Below are 17,899 nucleotides of genomic sequence, written 5' to 3'. Positions count from 1 at the left end.
TTTTCTTGGAATAGTATTATTTTAAAATAATTTCTCTTATTTTTAGATATGGAGAATTGATGGAACCATTGACAGTCCACCTCGGTTAAAAGTTACTCACAAAACATTTGGCACACAGAACAGCAATTCAGACATGATATATTGTCGATTGAGTATGCCCATTGAATTCCGCTCATCATTCAGCTTTGGCATGGGTGTGGAAAATGCCTCATCTGATGTTTTCCAAAAACGGTTAGACTTGGTTTTAGTTATCCTATTTCATGCTCTCAATGTAAATGTAATATGTTCTATTATTCTTTGTTATTGTACACTCAAGATTTCATACTTGTTTTTGCACTAAGCACACACTAGGATGCATGTTACTGAGAATTTTTTTGTTCTTGATGAATAAATTTATGACTTGACTGCAAAATGCTATATCCAGACAAGAGAGGGCTATTTCTGAAGAGGTGCATCACAAGGTTTATAGTTATTCATTGCTAAGCAGCTGCCATCCTTTCAAAATCATTGGGATTTGCAAAGCTCTTCAGCCAGGCTGGAAAACCAGCTCAGAATCTTTTGCCCACTGGATTAATCCTCATCTACATTATTGTTCAATAGCTCATTGGTTTTGGAAAAGTGACTAATCCATGCAAAATAAAAAAGATTGTGGGACAGATTTTTAAAGATGCCAGGTACTACTGAGCTCAGAACCTTCCAGCATTCCCTCATCTTTAGTTAATTGCTGTAAATCTATCTGTTCCCCCCCAGCTCTCTGCCTGAAATGTAATCAATTATTTTGGGTGTATATTTGTATCCTGTACAGTCTTTGCATGCTTAATTTACTCATGCATACTCAGTACCCAGCAAATATGAGTTAGCTTGTAAGTACACTTAGTTTAATAATGAGGACTTTTTTTACTTTTTTTTTTTTTAACTAATTTACTGATGTTCCTTTATCTTTAGAAAGCACAGCCAAGAAATTGCTGCTCCTTGTACTACAGTAAGTAAATACGTTGAGATGCTTAGTTCTCCTTACTTTTTGAAGTAGATTTAGTTGTGGCAGCAGGTTCATTAGGAACTGATCTGTTGAAAGAAGCCTTTTTAATCATTTGCTATGATATAACACTGTGTATAAATAATAATGCCCAGAGTTGTATAACATGAGGCATAAACCTCACTATCTTAAACCACTAGTCTGTTTTGTTTTTTTTTTTTAATTTATGAGCATTATAAATGACTACTTAAGAGAATATGAATTACTATTATTGAAGTTTGATATATAGGAGGTTTTTTTAATCACTATTTGAGTATGGCCTGATAAAATAATTTAGATTTCTATTACTAATATGTTCTTTTCCTCTTTTCAGTATTTTTATTCACTACGGATATTTGCTGGCCAAGACCCATCCTCTGTCTGGGTTGGCTGGGTAACACCAGACTATCATTTTTACAGTGAGAATTTTGACCTAAATAAAAATTGTACAGTGACAGTTACTTTAGGTGATGAGAGAGGCAGGGTTCATGAAAGGTATGGATTTATTTATCCCTTATTAAAGATTGTATTTTAATACTGTTGTTCAAAAGTGAATTATTCACAAGCTTGATGATATTTTAAATGTTAATTTAAACTAATAAGAAAATTCATTATGGAGTAGGAGTGTTCTGCGCTCATCTATATATGAATGTGTTTTACATAGACTTGTTAAAGTGAGTATATTTATCATTAATGTTCTGTTTGAAAGAATGTTTTGTGATACTTCTTTCTTTTAACATCTATATTTGGTCACTGTAGATGAACCTGTTATTTGTTTTAATGTATCTTACATAAGCACACAGAAACAGGTGAAATTGTTTCATAATTACAAAAAAAGGGGGGGGGGTGCACTTAGTCTGATCCCTTACTCATGATGCTTTCATTATTATAAAAAAGAGGGGTTGTTAATGAGAAAACAAAACTAATAGCAGCACAAGCACCTTTGAGGATCTCTAACTATTACTCCATTGAAAAGTACATCTTCACTGAATACTTAGTTAAGTTCAGTGTGACCTAATATTTGTCGTCTTTGTTCTTGCTGTTCTTTCAGTGTGAAGCGCAGCAATTGCTATATGGTTTGGGGAGGAGATGTAATTGCGAATTCCCAGAGATCAGGTCGCAGTAATGTTGATTTAGAAATTGGATGCTTTGTTGACCTGGCTACTGGAATGTTGTCATTCACGGCCAATGGAAAAGAGCTTGGCAGTTGTTATCAGGTATTATCAGATTTTCAGGAAGCTATCTAGTAAGCTGGTCATTTTGATGCTATTATGAAATTGTTTTTTCTTGTTCAGAAGTCTAACTGAACACTATTTGTGTGACAATAACATGTTTTCCTGTATTATTCTGTTTTATCCCTGTTTCTCGTGTAAGGCTACATTTTTCCAGCTTCTTACAGTTTTTTCAAATGTTGAGGAAGGGCTATTGGTACATATGTTCAGAAAAATATTTTTTTAGTTCTCAATTCTTGTGGTTCACAATTTGATTTATAATGTTAATTATTCTTTAAAATATTTTTTGTCAACTAAAACTGTTATATGATATATGGGAAATAATTATTTAAATTAGCATAAGGTCAAAATTAGACTTTAGATACAGTAATTTTTGGTATGGATTGAGAAAATAAATTTAGTTTAGTATTACCAGGGCTTGTGTCTTCAGCAGATAGCTATGATTTGGAGATCTTGTGATTTGATAAGTTTCAAAACCCAGAATTCAAATATGCATTAATGTGCAAAGCCAAAATAAATGGGATGGGCCCTAAATACTATTAATGTTCTCAAAACGTGGAGTCATTATGCAAATGGATCAGTAGTTGACAGAAGTTTTCAACACCAGATTGATGAGATTTGCTCTTAGTAAGATCAGTTAGTTGTCTATAGTAGAGCATCCACTGTGGAAGAGATTATCCAGCGTTGGGAACAATGCATCGCTTTTTTCTATGTCAACAAAACCCGCACAAATCTATAATACAGATAAAACTTAAACGTTACTCAGATAAATATAATGGAACTTTGTATACTGACTTCATTGAAAATGAATGCAGCAGGGTTGCACACAGCCTGTAAATGGGGGTGGGAGATGATTTAGCTGTGATTTTGGTATATTTTGTAAATGTGGTCAGAGACTTCAGTGCCATGCTGGGAGGATATTAAGTGCCATCACTCTGGGAAAAGAAAACAGGAGATGAAAGTGCTTAAGCCCCATGCTTTGCTCTTCTTTTTAGCTAGATACAAATCAATAAGCTTCTGAACAAAACCATGGAAGTTTGGTGTTTTGTTTGGGGTTTTTTTTTTTTTTCATGGAACAGCCTTTACCTGTTTTTCTAATTTTGTAAAGAAATCTAGGAAAATACAGATGTAGAAGATGCCTGTTACTGCTTTTAGTGTAAAAAACACTTTCTAGTTTTTCCTCTTTTGACTTGCAATTAGTGTAATCACCTTCTTTGTACTAAACTTAAAATAATCTCAGAAAATACAATAATTTCTCTTCTGTTTCTTCTATTTTGCACGGAAAAATACCTGGAGTTGCCTTTGGAAATGTTTTTCAATAAACCTGTTAGCACCTGGTCTGTTGAAGCACTTCCTGTAAAGATACAATGGTATATTCCAACAGGAGTGTTATGTCTGAGGGTGAAATATTTCTCAACTTTTGCTTATTTTGAGTAATTTAAATCTTTTCTCTATTTTTGAAAGTAGTGAAAGTAGTCTTATGTAGTTTTGATTTTCATTTACTGATATTTTTACCATAAAATAAAATCTTTAAAATACTTTAGTAAATCTAATCTCTCACCGAAATTGCAGCAAATGACTGATATTTGTCTGCTCTAGAGGCTGCAGGGTAATTATTCTAACCTTGTACCCATTTGCACTCTGTAGTTTTCTTAACTGAAGTAGAGTATTTGTATGCTGTTTTCCTTCTAAAAGGCCTATAGGTCAACAGATTGAGGAGAAGAAATTAATTTTGCTGTAGTTCTTGATCTAACTATTGAATGCTCTGGTGATACTCAGAAAAAAACCCACTGTCTATAATAGAAAAGTAAATGAAAGATAGTGTATATGTATATATTTGAGATTTTGTCATTAATTGTCAGGCCAAGGTTAAGGTATTCGTAGCAGAAAGGAGATCTTAAATACTGGTTTACAAGATATTTTCTTTTATTCTGAGTTAGTAATGGTTTTCTGACTTTCAAAGAAGATTAGAAAATACAAATTCAATTATTATTACTAGGAAGTATCTGTCTTTGGTCAAAGGCTGAGAGTCATATTGTCTTATTAAGTTACTTTCAGGCTTTACTGAAATAAAAGACACATTTTATTAGTAGTGTCTTTCAGTCCAGGATACCTTTTATTTCTGGATTTGGGTTTGTGGGTTTTTAACTTATCAAAAAGATTAGAATGTACATACCTGGCCCTACATTATTTTGTCTATCCCAATAGTCATAGTTCCGAAAAAACTTTATTCTGCATACAGATTTTTCAGTATACAGTATTATTTTACATTTTGTTTAAGTTATATTGTGTTTTGGAGCTGTTTTCTCATCTAAAAGAATATAGTTTTTTTATTTCTTTTTTGTGACTCTCAGTTTATTGTTTTGCAATTTTTGATAGTTTGCCGTCCTCAAAGTTAGGAGTTGCACTCCCTCATAGCACGAGTATTGTAATTGTACTTAGTAGGTATAATGTATATGCATAGTACACAAAATACACAATGATGTGATTAAAATATTTAATTGAACTCCTGAAACCTTGAATTGATCGTATAGACTGTACCTTTTTTCAGCCCCCCTAGAGCGCTGAAATCTTTTTAATAATATACTAGTCTATAAGTATCCTTTTAATTCTTTTTTTCATGGCAGTAAGGGTGGGTGATCTCATAGAGAATTCTTTAGAATAAACTGGTATTACTACTCTGACATGTACTTTGAGTCCAGCTGTAATAGGGAACTGAGGATAATGTAGCTGTCAAAAAAATCCCAAACCCAACCAGACACTTTAAAACTGCAGCACTGTGATTCAGTGTGATTCACTGTGATTTTATAAGACTGGAGATAAATGCTAAGCCTGGAAATAAAGAGATCTTTGAGATCTTTAGAAAAATTACATCCTTCTGCTTTTGGAGTTCAGATCAGAAATTCACTAATCTTAATAGGAAATAAAGATTTGCACTATCCTGATCAAATGATGCGCTATCACCCACTTCTTATCCACCTCTGGTTCCCTCTCTCTTAGAAATTTGTTTTTGAGGTTTTTTGGTAGTGAATTATTTTGTCCAGCATAAAATGTGAAAGAACTCTACAAGATGTGTTGTGGTCTAAAAAGCTGTATTCTACGCTCAGTCTGTGTTAGAGGTGCTTTTCCTAGAGCAAGAGCCAAAGTATGTAGCTCTAAAGAGGCTGGATTTTTAAGGAGCTGCTCTAGAATGAGGTGTTGGATTTGGATATGTTTGAGAAGAATCAACATGTAGTGTTACTAAAGTGCTTGTTACAGGTGTTGAGAGTACATAAGGCAGCAGACACACCTGCCTGAAAGTTAGGTGGGCCTATAAAGATAACTCAGCAAATGCTTTACTGTATTAGAGGTAAACTACAGGTAGACACCAATCAGCACTTTAATACAGTGTCTGCAGTTATTTGATAATGAAGTGTAAGCTATGTAGTGTTTATTTTATATCGTATCGTATTCTGGGAGGAGATTCTTGTTGTCTTTTAAATTTTTTTTAATTTTTTACTCTCATTTCTCTTCTAGGTTGAACCAAACACAAAGCTTTTTCCAGCAACTTTTGTACAGCCTACGAGCACTAACTTGGTTCAATTTGAACTTGGTAAATTAAAGGTACAAAATATTTTCTATAACGGTGCTCTTTTAAATTTGTTTATTTCCATGGAAATTCCTGCTCAGTTGAATTTGTTTAGGAAGATTGAATCAATGGCATGACTTTTTATTTGACTTTTACATTTACTTCTGTAAATGTGTCCTGGTTTCAGCTGGGATAGAGTTAACTGTCTTCCTAGTAGCTGGTACAGTGCTATGTTTTGAGTTCAGAGTGAAGAATGTTGATAACACTGATGTTTTCAGTTGTTGCTCAGTAGTGTTTAGACTAACGTCAAGGATTTTTCAGCTTCTCATGCCCAGCCAGCGAGAAAGCTGGAGGGGCACAAGAAGTTGGCACAGGACACAGCCAGGGCACCTGACCCAAACTGGCCAACGGTGTATTCCATACCATGTGACGTCCCATCCAGTATAGGAACGGGGAAGTGGGGGGGCAGGGATTCGCCGCTCGGGGACTGGCTGGGTGTCGGTCGGCGGGTGGTGAGCAATTGCACTGCGCATCATTTGTACATTCCAATCCTTTCATTATTGCTGTTGTCATTTTATTGGTGTTATCATTATCATTATTAGTTTTTCTTCTTTTCTGTTCTATTAAACCGTTCTTATCTCAACCCACGGGTTTTGCTTCTTTTTCCCGATTTTCTCCCCCATCCCACTGGGTGAGGGGGAGTGAGTGAGCGGCTGCGTGGTGTTTAGGTGCTGGCTGGGGTTAAACCACGACAGTCCTTTTTGGCGCCCAACATGGGGCACGAAGGGTTGAGATAACGACAAACCTGACCAGAGCTTGTTAAAACAAATTTGTTATAAGCATTCATTATATTGGTCTAATAGTCGCTGGTCATTATGTTGATTTATGTGTTCTTAGAGTTGTTGTTCTGGTTTTTAAAGTTCTGTTATGTATCACCTCGCTTGCTGTATGTAGTCCCTCTTCTGCTGCTTATCATCCGTGGGAGGTGGATTAAGGTTTTCGCTTTGATGTATTGTATAACACTGGTTTATGGTATGATAAAGTCGTCGGCTGTGGGATTAATCCGGTACTTGCACCCAGCATTGTCACCTTTATACTGTGGAAGCCATCTGTGGGAAACTATTAATAATTATACCATTTACCTTTCCTCCTTGGAAAACCAGTCTATGGGTGGGATACCTTTCTTCCCCTCTCCTTTCTCCTTCAGTCCAGTTACAATGGTGTTTGAGAATTTTGAAAAATTTGAATACTCTTGGGATGTTGGGACCAGCACGGTCCTAGCCCTACTGCTAGGAATTAGCATGCTTCTGAATGTGGTTCAGCTCTCGTTTAAGGTTAAACAACTATTTAAGAAAATCACCCAGAGATCTGCCCCAAGGCTGGATAATTATGAGTGGCAGGGTGTGTGGGGTAGTATGGGCAAGTACCTAGAAAAGGGGGCACCTCCAGTGTTTTGGAAATTCACCCCTGAACAAGTGCAGAATCCAGAAGAACTAGTAAAATATTTGGAAAAGGTATGCTGTCACCCCGGCAGCTCCAGAGAGATACAAATTACTGCAACGTGCTGGGGCCTGGCCCATGCCTATCGAGCCCTGTTCGACACCACTCAGTACCCTCAAGGGGAAGAGAAGGTCTCTGGACCTAACAACAAAACGATGAGCACCGCGGTCACTCAAACCTCAGCAACGGGCACTGCGGCCCCTCCAGCCCCGGCAATGAGCACTGTGGCTATCCAAACCTCAGCGACAGGCACTGCAGCCCCTCCAGCCTCGGCAATGAGCATGGCAGCTACCCAAACCTCGGCAACGGGCAGTGAGGTCCCTCCAGCCCCAGCAACGAGCACAGCAGCTACCCAAACCTTGGCAACAGACACTGCGGTTATCCAAGACCCGGCGAGCGGTACTGCAACTGAACCAGCGGACCAACCTGCACCAGTATCAGTTGCCCCCGTACAGAAAAAGAAATATACAAAAAAATCAGTTCGCTTAGCGAAGGATGAAGGCGAACCAGGGTCATCACGGGAACAGGAGGAAGAGGCAGAACCAGAGGTAATAACCCGGTCCCTATCCTTGAGTGAGCTGCGGGATATGCGAAAAGATTTTGGCCGCCGTATAGGTGAGCATATTATCACCTGGCTCCTCCGATGCTGGGACAATGGGGCTAATAGCTTGGAATTAGAAGGTAGGGAAGCCAAGCAGCTGGGATCGCTTGCCAGGGAAGGTGGCATTGACAAGGCAATTGGAAGAGGGACACAAGCCATCAGCCTCTGGAGGCGACTCCTGTCAAGTGTGAAGGAAAGGTACCCCTTTAAGGAAGATGTTATATGTCAATCAAGCAAGTGGACAACCATGGAAAAAGGTATCCAATATCTGAGGGAATTAGCTGTGCTAGAGAAAATTCATCATGATCCGGACAACCCACAATTACCCAAAGATCCAGACGAAGTCCAATGCACACGACCCATGTGGCGGAAGTTTGTACGGAGCGCACCATCGTCCTATGCCAACTCACTGGCAATAATGACCTGGAAAGACGAAGAGGCACCGACAGTGGATGAAGTGGCTCGCCAACTCCGTCAAGATGAAGAAAATCTCTCCTCCTCCCTACAAGCCTGCATTTTGGCTGTGGAGAAGCTGTCCGAGGATTTCCAGCAATTCAAAGAGGAGATGTCCTGTTGCCCACCTGTAAGGACCAATGTCTCAGTTATTAGGAGTGAGCGCTCCTCTGCCCAAGAGAGAGAATATAGAAGGTACACACCGCGAGGTGCCCTGTGGTTTTACTTATGTGATCATGGAGAGGACATGAGGAAATGGGATGGAAAACCTACCTCGGTCCTAAATGCACGGGTACGTGAGCTGCGAGGAAAAAACACCACAAAAGGGGATTCTACCAGGAAAAATGCCGTTCCGGTTTCCAAACAGAGTAGAAGGGCTGATCTTATTTCTGATCCTCTTGAAGGGACTTCTGAGCCAATTTTACGAGAAGTGAATACTGGATACTCTGACCAGAATTAGAGGGGCCCTGCCTCCAGCCAGGTGGAGGAAAGGGATAACCGGGTCTATTGGACTGTGTGGATTCGATGGCCTGGCACGTTAGACCCACAGGAGTATAAGACTCTAGTAGACACCGGCGCACAGTGTACTTTAATGCCATCAAGTTATGAAGGGGCAGAACCCATTTCTATTTCTGGTGTGACAGGGGGATCCCAAGACTTAACTGTATTGGAAGCTGAAGTAAGCCTAACTGAGAATGAATGGCAGAAACACCCCATTGTGACTGGTCCAGAGGCTCCGTGCATCCTTGGCATAGACTATCTCAGGAGAGGGTATTTTAAGGACCCAAAGGGGTATCGATGGGCTTTTGGTATAGCTGCCTTGGAGACGGAGGGCACGGAACAGCTGTCTACCCTGCCTGGTCTCTCTCAAGACCCTTCGATTGTGGGGTTGCTGAGGGTTGAAGAACAACAAGTACCAATTGCTACCACGACGGTGCACCGGCGGCAATATCGCACCAACCGAGACTCTCTGATTCCCATCCACAAGTTGATTCGCCAACTGGAGAGCCAAGGAGTGATCAGCAAAACTCGCTCACCTTTTAATAGTCCCATATGGCCCGTGCAAAAGTCTAATGGGGAGTGGAGACTAACAGTTGACTATCGCGGCCTGAATGAAGTTACGCCACCGCTGAGTGCTGCCGTTCCAGATATGCTAGAACTTCAATACGAACTAGAGTCAAAGGCAGCCAAGTGGTATGCTACAATTGACATTGCTAATGCGTTTTTCTCAATCCCTCTGGCAGCAGAGTGTCGTCCACAATTTGCCTTTACTTGGAGGGGTGTCCAGTACACTTGGAATCGATTGCCCCAGGGGTGGAAACACAGCCCCACCATTTGCCATGGACTAATCCAGACTGCACTGGAAAAAGGTGAAGCTCCGGAACACCTGCAATACATTGATGACATCATCATATGGGGCAACACGGCAGAAGTAGTCTTTGAGAAAGGGAAGAAAATAATCCAAATCCTTCTGAAAGCCGGTTTTGCCATAAAAGAAAGTAAGGTCAAGGGACCTGCACGGGAGATCCAGTTTTTAGGAATAAAATGGCAAGACGGGCGTCGTCAGATCCCAATGGATGTGATTAACAAAATAGCAGCTATGTCTCCACCAACTAATAAAAAGGAAACACAGGCCTTCTTAGGTGTCATGGGGTTTTGGAGAATGCATATTCCAAATTACAGTCTGATTGTAAGCCCTCTCTATCAAGTGACCCGAAAGAAGAATGATTTTCAATGGGGCCCTGAGCAACAACAAGCCTTTGAACAAATTAAACGGGAGATTGTTCACGCAGTAGCCCTTGGACCAGTCCGGACAGGACAAGATGTTAAAAATGTGCTCTATACTGCAGCTGGGGAGAATGGCCCTACCTGGAGCCTCTGGCAGAAAGCACCTGGGGAGACCCGAGGCCGACCCCTGGGGTTTTGGAGTCGAGGATATCGGGGATCCGAAGCTCGCTATACTCCAACTGAAAAAGAGATATTGGCAGCATATGAAGGAGTTCAAGCTGCCTCAGAAGTGGTTGGTACTGAAACACAGCTCCTCTTAGCACCCCGACTGCCAGTGCTGGGCTGGATGTTCAAAGGGAGGGTCTCCTCTACACATCACGCGACTGATGCCACGTGGAGTAAGTGGATTGCACTGATCACACAACGGGCTCGCATAGGAAACCCCAGTCGCCCAGGAATTTTGGAAGTGATCACGGACTGGCCAGAAGGCAAAGATTTTGGAATGTCGCCAGAGGAGGAGGTGGCACGTGCTGAAGAGGCCCCGCTGTATAATAAACTGCCAGAAAATGAGAGGCAATATGCCCTGTTCACTGACAGATCCTGTCGCATCGTGGGAAAGCATCGGAGGTGGAAAGCTGCCGTATGGAGTCCTACACGACAAGTTGCAGAAACTGCTGAAGGAGAAGGTGAATCGAGTCAGTTTGCAGAGGTGAAAGCCATCCAGCTAGCATTAGATATTGCTGAAAGAGAGAAGTGGCCAGTGCTCTATCTCTATACTGACTCATGGATGGTGGCAAATGCCCTGTGGGGGTGGCTACAGCAATGGAAGCAGAGCAACTGGCAGCGCAGAGGTAAACCCATCTGGGCTGCCGCACTGTGGCAAGATATTGCATCCCAGCTAGAGAATCTGGTTGTAAAAGTACGTCATGTAGATGCTCACATACCCAAGAGTCGGGCCACTGAAGAACATCAAAACAACCAACAGGTGGATCAGGCTGCCAAGATTGAAGTGGCTCAGGTGGACCTGGACTGGCAACATAAGGGTGAGCTATTTATGGCTCGGTGGGCCCATGATGCTTCAGGCCATCAGGGAAGAGATGCAACATATAGATGGGCTCGTGACCGAGGGGTGGACTTGACCATGGACACTATTGCACAGGTTATCCATGAATGTGAAACATGTGCTGCAGTTAAGCAAGCCAAGCGGTTAAAGCCCCTGTGGTATGGAGGGCGATGGCTGAAATATAAATATGGAGAAGCCTGGCAGATTGACTATATCACACTCCCACAAACTCGCCAAGGCAAGCGCTATGTGCTCACGATGGTGGAAGCAACCACTGGATGGCTGGAAACATATTCTGTGCCCCATGCCACCGCCCGGAACACTATCCTGGGCCTAGAAAAGCAAGTCTTGTGGCGACATGGCACCCCAGAACGAATTGAGTCAGACAACGGGACTCATTTCCGAAACAACCTCATAGACACCTGGGCCAAAGAGCATGGCATTGAGTGGGTGTATCATATCCCCTATCATGCACCAACCTCTGGGAAAATTGAGCGATACAATGGACTGTTAAAGACTACATTGAGAGCAATGGGGGGTGGAACTTTCAAACATTGGGATACACATTTAGCAAAAGCCACCTGGTTAGTCAACACCAGAGGATCTGCCAATCGGGGTGGCCCTGCCCAGTCAGAATTTTTACATACTGTAGAAGGGGATAAAGTCCCTGTAGTGCACATAAAAAATATGTTAGGGAAGACAGTCTGGGTTACTCCTGCCTCAGGCAAAGGTAAACCCATTTGTGGGATTGCTTTTGCTCAAGGGCCTGGGTGCACTTGGTGGGTGATGCGAAAAGATGGGGAAGTCCGATGTGTGCCTCAAGGGGATTTAATTTTAGGTGAGAACAGCCAGAATTAAACTGTATATTAGTTGCTATATAACCCTGCTACTGTATGTTATCCTTACTATAATTATGTGCTATATCCATAGTACTATAGTAAGAATCACTTAGATCAAGCAAGAAAAGAACTGTGATAAAACTGAGCAAAGCGCAGTAGTGATGGAACCAGAATTGACTCCAGCATGCAACAATCCAACGGTGCACACCATCCTCCTGCTGCGCCAAATGTCACCTGCTCGTCACACTGCACTGAAGCCCAATTCGGCTCTACCGACTGAGAGGACTTTGCACCATCCCTCCTGCCCAGAAAGACTGGTATGACAGATGGAGCCCAGAGTCGGAAACTGAATGAACTCAATGAACATTTTATGAACATGACCCATGAACTAAAGGAATGATATCTCTGTGTGTGTATACATATATATATATATATCATTGCTCATATGTCTTAAAGGGATGGAAAGGTGATGATTGATCAGGATGTAACTAAAGGTATGGGAACTGTGCATGACGTCAATGGTATAGAATAAGGGGTGGATACTGTCCTGGTTTCAGCTGGGATAGAGTTAACTGTCTTCCTAGTAGCTGGTACAGTGCTATGTTTTGAGTTCAGTATGAGAAGAATGTTGATAACACTGATGTTTTCAGTTGTTGCTCAGTCGTGTTTAGTCTAAAGTCAAGGATTTTTCAGCTTCTCATGCCCAGCCAGTGAGAAAGCTGGAGGGGCACAAGAAGTTGGCACAGGACACAGCCAGGGCACCTGACCCAAACTGGCCAACGGTGTATTCCATACCATGTGACGTCCCATCCAGTATAGGAACGGGGAAGTGGGGGGGCAGGGATTCGCCGCTCAGGGACTGGCTGGGTGTCGGTCGGCGGGTGGTGAGCAATTGCACTGCGCATCATTTGTACATTCCAATCCTTTCATTATTGCTGTTGTCATTTTATTGGTGTTATCATTATCATTATTAGTTTTTCTTCTTTTCTGTTCTATTAAACCGTTCTTATCTCAACCCACGGGTTTTGCTTCTTTTTCCCGATTTTCTCCCCCATCCCACTGGGTGAGGGGGAGTGAGTGAGCGGCTGCGTGGTGTTTAGTTGCTGGCTGGGGTTAAACCACGACAAAATGTAATTATTATATGAAGTTAATTGTTCAACAAATCTAAACTGCATTTGTCAAAGTAAAAAAGTTATTTGGGGAGAACACCCTTAATGTTGGGGTTTTTTAAATGGATTTTGTTTATTGCAATAACTTACATATTTCTATAAGTTCTTTGCTATCAGTAAATTATACTTCCTTTTGGCATTATAGGTTTATTCATAATTAGATGTTACAAAAATAATTTTAATACGCTTATTTGTTTCAGAATACCATGCCTTTATCAGCAGCAATTTTCAAAAGTGAAGAAAGAAATCCTGTTCCTCAGTGTCCCCCTCGCCTTGATGTGCAAACAATTACACCTGTTTTATGGAGCAGGATGCCAAACAGCTTTCTAAAAGTAGAAACTGAGCGTGTCAGTGAACGTCATGGCTGGGTTGTGCAGTGTTTGGAACCTCTGCAGATGATGGCACTTCATATCCCAGAAGAAAACAGGTACATTTGGAAGGAACTGCAGTGGCTTGGTGTGGACAAAATAAATGTATTGAAAGCTGATAACTGGGTTTTGCTTAAACCTGCCTTGGAGAATACTTAGACTAGAGTTCATTAAAATTTATGATCTTATCTACTATAATATCATATTTGTGAAATTTAAGTAGATCAAGAGGCTGAATAATTTTAATGCCACGTGATGATATTTGCATACATAAGAGAAAGCATGACTATTTGATTTTATTTAAATTATAAAATAATATCTCTTAAATCTCTAGGTCTTTAAACATAGAGATTTTCTCAGCTTGAAAAAAACAAACATAAAGAACATGCAAGTACTATTTTGCTGATATTTTTCTGTAATAAAAACATGTAATCTGCTTCTGTTTCATCTGCTCTGAATTTACATGTATTAAGTTTTTATGTTCTTATTGACAAGATCCTGACTTAGATTTTCAGTAAGTTTTATCTTCAGAGTGAAGATAATAAAGATGTATCCAAATATCAAATACCATAACCAGTGACAAATCAAACTATAAGCAAAAGCATAGCAGAAAGATAATTTAACTGCTGTACTTTTATCATTTTGCAGCTTCTTTTAGTAATTCAATAACCAATTTCATTTATCATTAATAAAACTGAATTAAAAAAAAGAGTAAAAAATACTGTGTTTTGTGGAAGGAATGAAACAGTAATCCTCAATAAACTCTAAAGGCACTATTTAGTGACAGTATTACGGCAGAGTTTCAGCATTCAAAGTACATTTCTTTTAAAAACAAGCTCTAATTTACCATAGCTTCCAAAGAAACTTCTCTATCTTACATTTTTTCCTTTTTTTTCTAATTGTAAATGATCTCAGCAAATTATTATGGCCATTTATTGTGGTTTAATGATGCACGTGTTAGGATTAGTCAGTATCAACTGATTATTAATGGTTTAAATTAGAACTGACCAAAATGTGCAGAGATTATAAAACTTTTCTTCTGCACATTATTATTCATGAAATTGACTGGTGTTCTGTTTCTTTATTTCATGACAGATGCGTTGATATTTTGGAACTATGTGAACAAGAAGATTTGATGAAGTTTCACTACCACACTTTAAAACTCTATAGCTCAGTTAGTGCTCTAGGTAACACTAGAGTTGCTTATGCACTTTGTAGCCATGTGGACATATCTCAGCTATTTTATACAATAGATAATCAATATTTACCTGGACTTCTACGTTCCGGATTCTATGACTTGCTCATTAGTATTCATTTGGAGCACGCCAAGCAAGCCAAGCTCATGATGAACAATGAATTTATTATTCCAGTTACAGATGAAACTCGAACTATTAAATTATATCCTGATGAAACAAAGAAGCATGGTTTACCTGGAGTAGGGCTTAGTACTTGTCTGAAACCAGGCTTTAATTTTTCTACTCCATGCTTTATTGTGACCAGTGAAGAACATCAGACATCCAGCCCAGAGATACCCCTTGATACACTTAAATCCAAGGCCATAAGTATGCTAACAGAGGCAGTACAGTGTAGTGGTACTCATATACGAGACCCTGTTGGAGGACAGGTTGCATTCCAGTTTGTTCCAGTTCTTAAACTGATAGCAACATTGCTCATAATGGGGGTTTTTGATGATGATGATGTGAAGCAGGTGTTACTCCTCATTGATCCCAATGTGTTTGGAGATCACAAGGAAGAAACAGAAGAGAGGACAGAGAAGGAAGAAGTTACACAAGTTGAAGAAAAAGCTGTAGAAGCTGGCGAGAAAGCAGTAAAAGAAACAAAAGCTCCTGCAAAGGGCTTATTACAGACAAGATTACCAGAATCTGTTAAGCTTCAGGTGACCATTTAATATAAATGTATTACATATGTTCTACTATTGATAAAAGAAAGGTAGTGCTTTTTGTCTGTTCTCTGGTTTGTAAGATTTGAAATCCTGAAGATCTTTATTCTGTTTTGCCTTATAACCTCACATTAATAACCAAATTTGATGGTGATGCAATTCTTTCTACATTCATCTACACTCAAAATAGATGTGTAAATACTTACTTACTTCATAGGCGTATTTTAAAAGAGGGAGGGTTGGACCAGGTGATCTTGAAAGGACCTTTCAAACTCAAACTATTCTATCATTCTATTATTTCTACATGTTTTGAGTGCATGGAGTGAAAGACAGTGAACGCAATATACTATTATCAATCAGATAATAAAACTGTGTAAATTTGTCACTTTTACAGTGTTAAAAGAAAAATATGGGAAAAAAGTCTCTCATTTTTTACAGTTTGTTGCAGCGTATAGTATCCACTGCAGTTCTTCCCCAATTAGAGTTTGTTAAACTGTTGAACTTAAGTCTGTTTTTTCTGTCCTAGATGTGTCATTTACTCAATTATTTCTGTGACTGTGAGCTACAACACAGAGTGGAAGCAATTGTATCATTTGCAGACTGTTATGTATCAAAACTGCAATATAATCAGAAATACAGGTACAATGAACTCATGCAAGCCTTGAACATGTCTGCTGCTTTGACTGCCAAAAAGACTAAAGAGTTTCGGTCTCCTCCTCAAGAACAGGTAATATTAAACAAATGGTTGAATCTAAAGATAAAAAAAAATCTTTGTGATGATAAAATAGAGTTCTGACTTCTAAACTACCATTGGAACTGCTAGAGAACCAGAATTGAATTTGAAATAAAATTTAAGATGCCACAAAATGCTGAATGTCAGAATGCTTATACCTGTACTCCAGAATTCAAGCTCCAAACCAAAGCTGACTTAGGATTTCTCAACAGTATAGAAAAATTGAACATTACTTCCCAATGCTGAGGAGCTGAGATTCATCCAGTTCTGCAAGATGATGGTAATTTGATAATTCTAGTTGCTAAAAGTTAGCATGAAGTTAGTGTTGTGCTGACACCTGTATGTATGGAAATATTTTCTGCCTCTAGGAAATAGCTTTATTATTAATTGTACCTGTATTTTGATGTTAATGTACCATTGCTTTAGTAATTCATTTAAGCTGTATTAGAAATCTATGTTTTATGTTAATTTGATTATAAATTTGATTATAAGCAGGTAAAGTATGACTATATATTAGAATATGTCTTAGGCTATTTCAGTTTTTTAACTATGTTTTAATTCCCTTAAAGATTAATATGTTGCTGAATTTTCAACTGGGAGAGGATTGTCCTTGTCCAGAGGAGATTCGGGATGAGTTATATGAATTTCATGATGATCTTCTAATTCACTGTGGTGCGTGGCAAGGTTTTGTTACGTTTTTGGTTTGTCTTTTTGATGCTTTACCTGAAAAAAGAACAGATCAGTTAAAAAAAAAGTACTAGTATGAGGGGTTTTTTTGTTAGGTGTATTACTGTCTACATGGTGACTCTCCAGATGACTTTGGTGCATATTACAAAAGTCTGGGAAACCTGTGCATGGTTTTACGTTTCATTGTTATATATCTATTAAATATTATCCAGTATTATTCTGTTTATATATCAATTTTAGACTTAATTAGGAAAAAATAAAAATTATCCAAACAAGAGAATTGGATTACCTTAAAAGATTTATATAGGCATGTGTATGTGTGCAAGCAGATAAAAGATATTGAAAGAACATCGTTGCTGTGGATCTGAGCAGTAGGAAATTCAATAAAAAACACTGGATGAGGGGTGCTGCTGCTGCTTTAGCTTAGTTTCCTGGTGTATACATAACTGTCGTGGTCAGTCATTACAAAACACTATTGCACTGCAGATTACAGCTTGAGTTGCCCCAGTCATTGAATTTTAATTTCCTTACAGTATCCTCAAGGGTGAGCTATATCAGATACCCTGTGCAATTTATGTGGGTTAAGGAATCACATTTTACATGTGATGCCAAAAATCTTTTGTTAGTCTATTGAGATCTTAGTCTAATCAAGAGAATCATGGAATTATTAGTCCATTTACAATGATACTAACATTTATAGTCTGAGTCATCCAGTTATTACTGCTCGTTCCCAATAATTATGCAGTTAAAACTGATACACACAAGCTTTTCCATATCTACCTACTTGGTAGATACATTGGTAGTCACTCTTCCAGTGCATTTTTTGGTCCTGTGGTTGATGGCACCCATCTTGTTCAAGAAGAAGGGCACAGGTTCATTACAGTGAATTGACAGCATCTCAAGTTCATCCCCAGGAAAAGCACGGTAATCTTAATAGTTTCTTCTTCCTCCTGTTTGATTGAGGTCCCTTTTAAATGTTTGCTAATACAGTCTGCTAGTTTTTCTTCACTGGTTATCCCTAAAACCAGTTTTACCCAGTTCAT

At 39.4% G+C, this 17,899-nt stretch overlaps 1 protein-coding gene across 1 annotated transcript in view; it reads left to right on the top strand.

The window, feature by feature from the left end:
- The window catches only part of RYR3 (ryanodine receptor 3), a 252,124-nt gene that overhangs the window by 116,357 nt on the left and 117,868 nt on the right, over window positions 1-17,899 (top strand). The window contains exons 29-37 of the mRNA XM_052782467.1: window positions 47-231; window positions 946-982; window positions 1,350-1,510; window positions 2,067-2,232; window positions 5,764-5,850; window positions 13,369-13,595; window positions 14,632-15,433; window positions 15,963-16,163; window positions 16,739-16,841. Of these exons, the coding sequence (XP_052638427.1) occupies window positions 47-231; window positions 946-982; window positions 1,350-1,510; window positions 2,067-2,232; window positions 5,764-5,850; window positions 13,369-13,595; window positions 14,632-15,433; window positions 15,963-16,163; window positions 16,739-16,841 (1,969 nt within the window). The remainder of the gene's footprint in view (window positions 1-46; window positions 232-945; window positions 983-1,349; window positions 1,511-2,066; window positions 2,233-5,763; window positions 5,851-13,368; window positions 13,596-14,631; window positions 15,434-15,962; window positions 16,164-16,738; window positions 16,842-17,899) is intronic.

The sequence above is a fragment of the Harpia harpyja genome, chromosome 3 (genome assembly GCF_026419915.1).
Source record: "Harpia harpyja isolate bHarHar1 chromosome 3, bHarHar1 primary haplotype, whole genome shotgun sequence".
NCBI classification, from domain to species: Eukaryota; Metazoa; Chordata; class Aves; order Accipitriformes; family Accipitridae; genus Harpia; species Harpia harpyja.
This window is presented reverse-complemented; position numbering and strand designations above follow the sequence as displayed.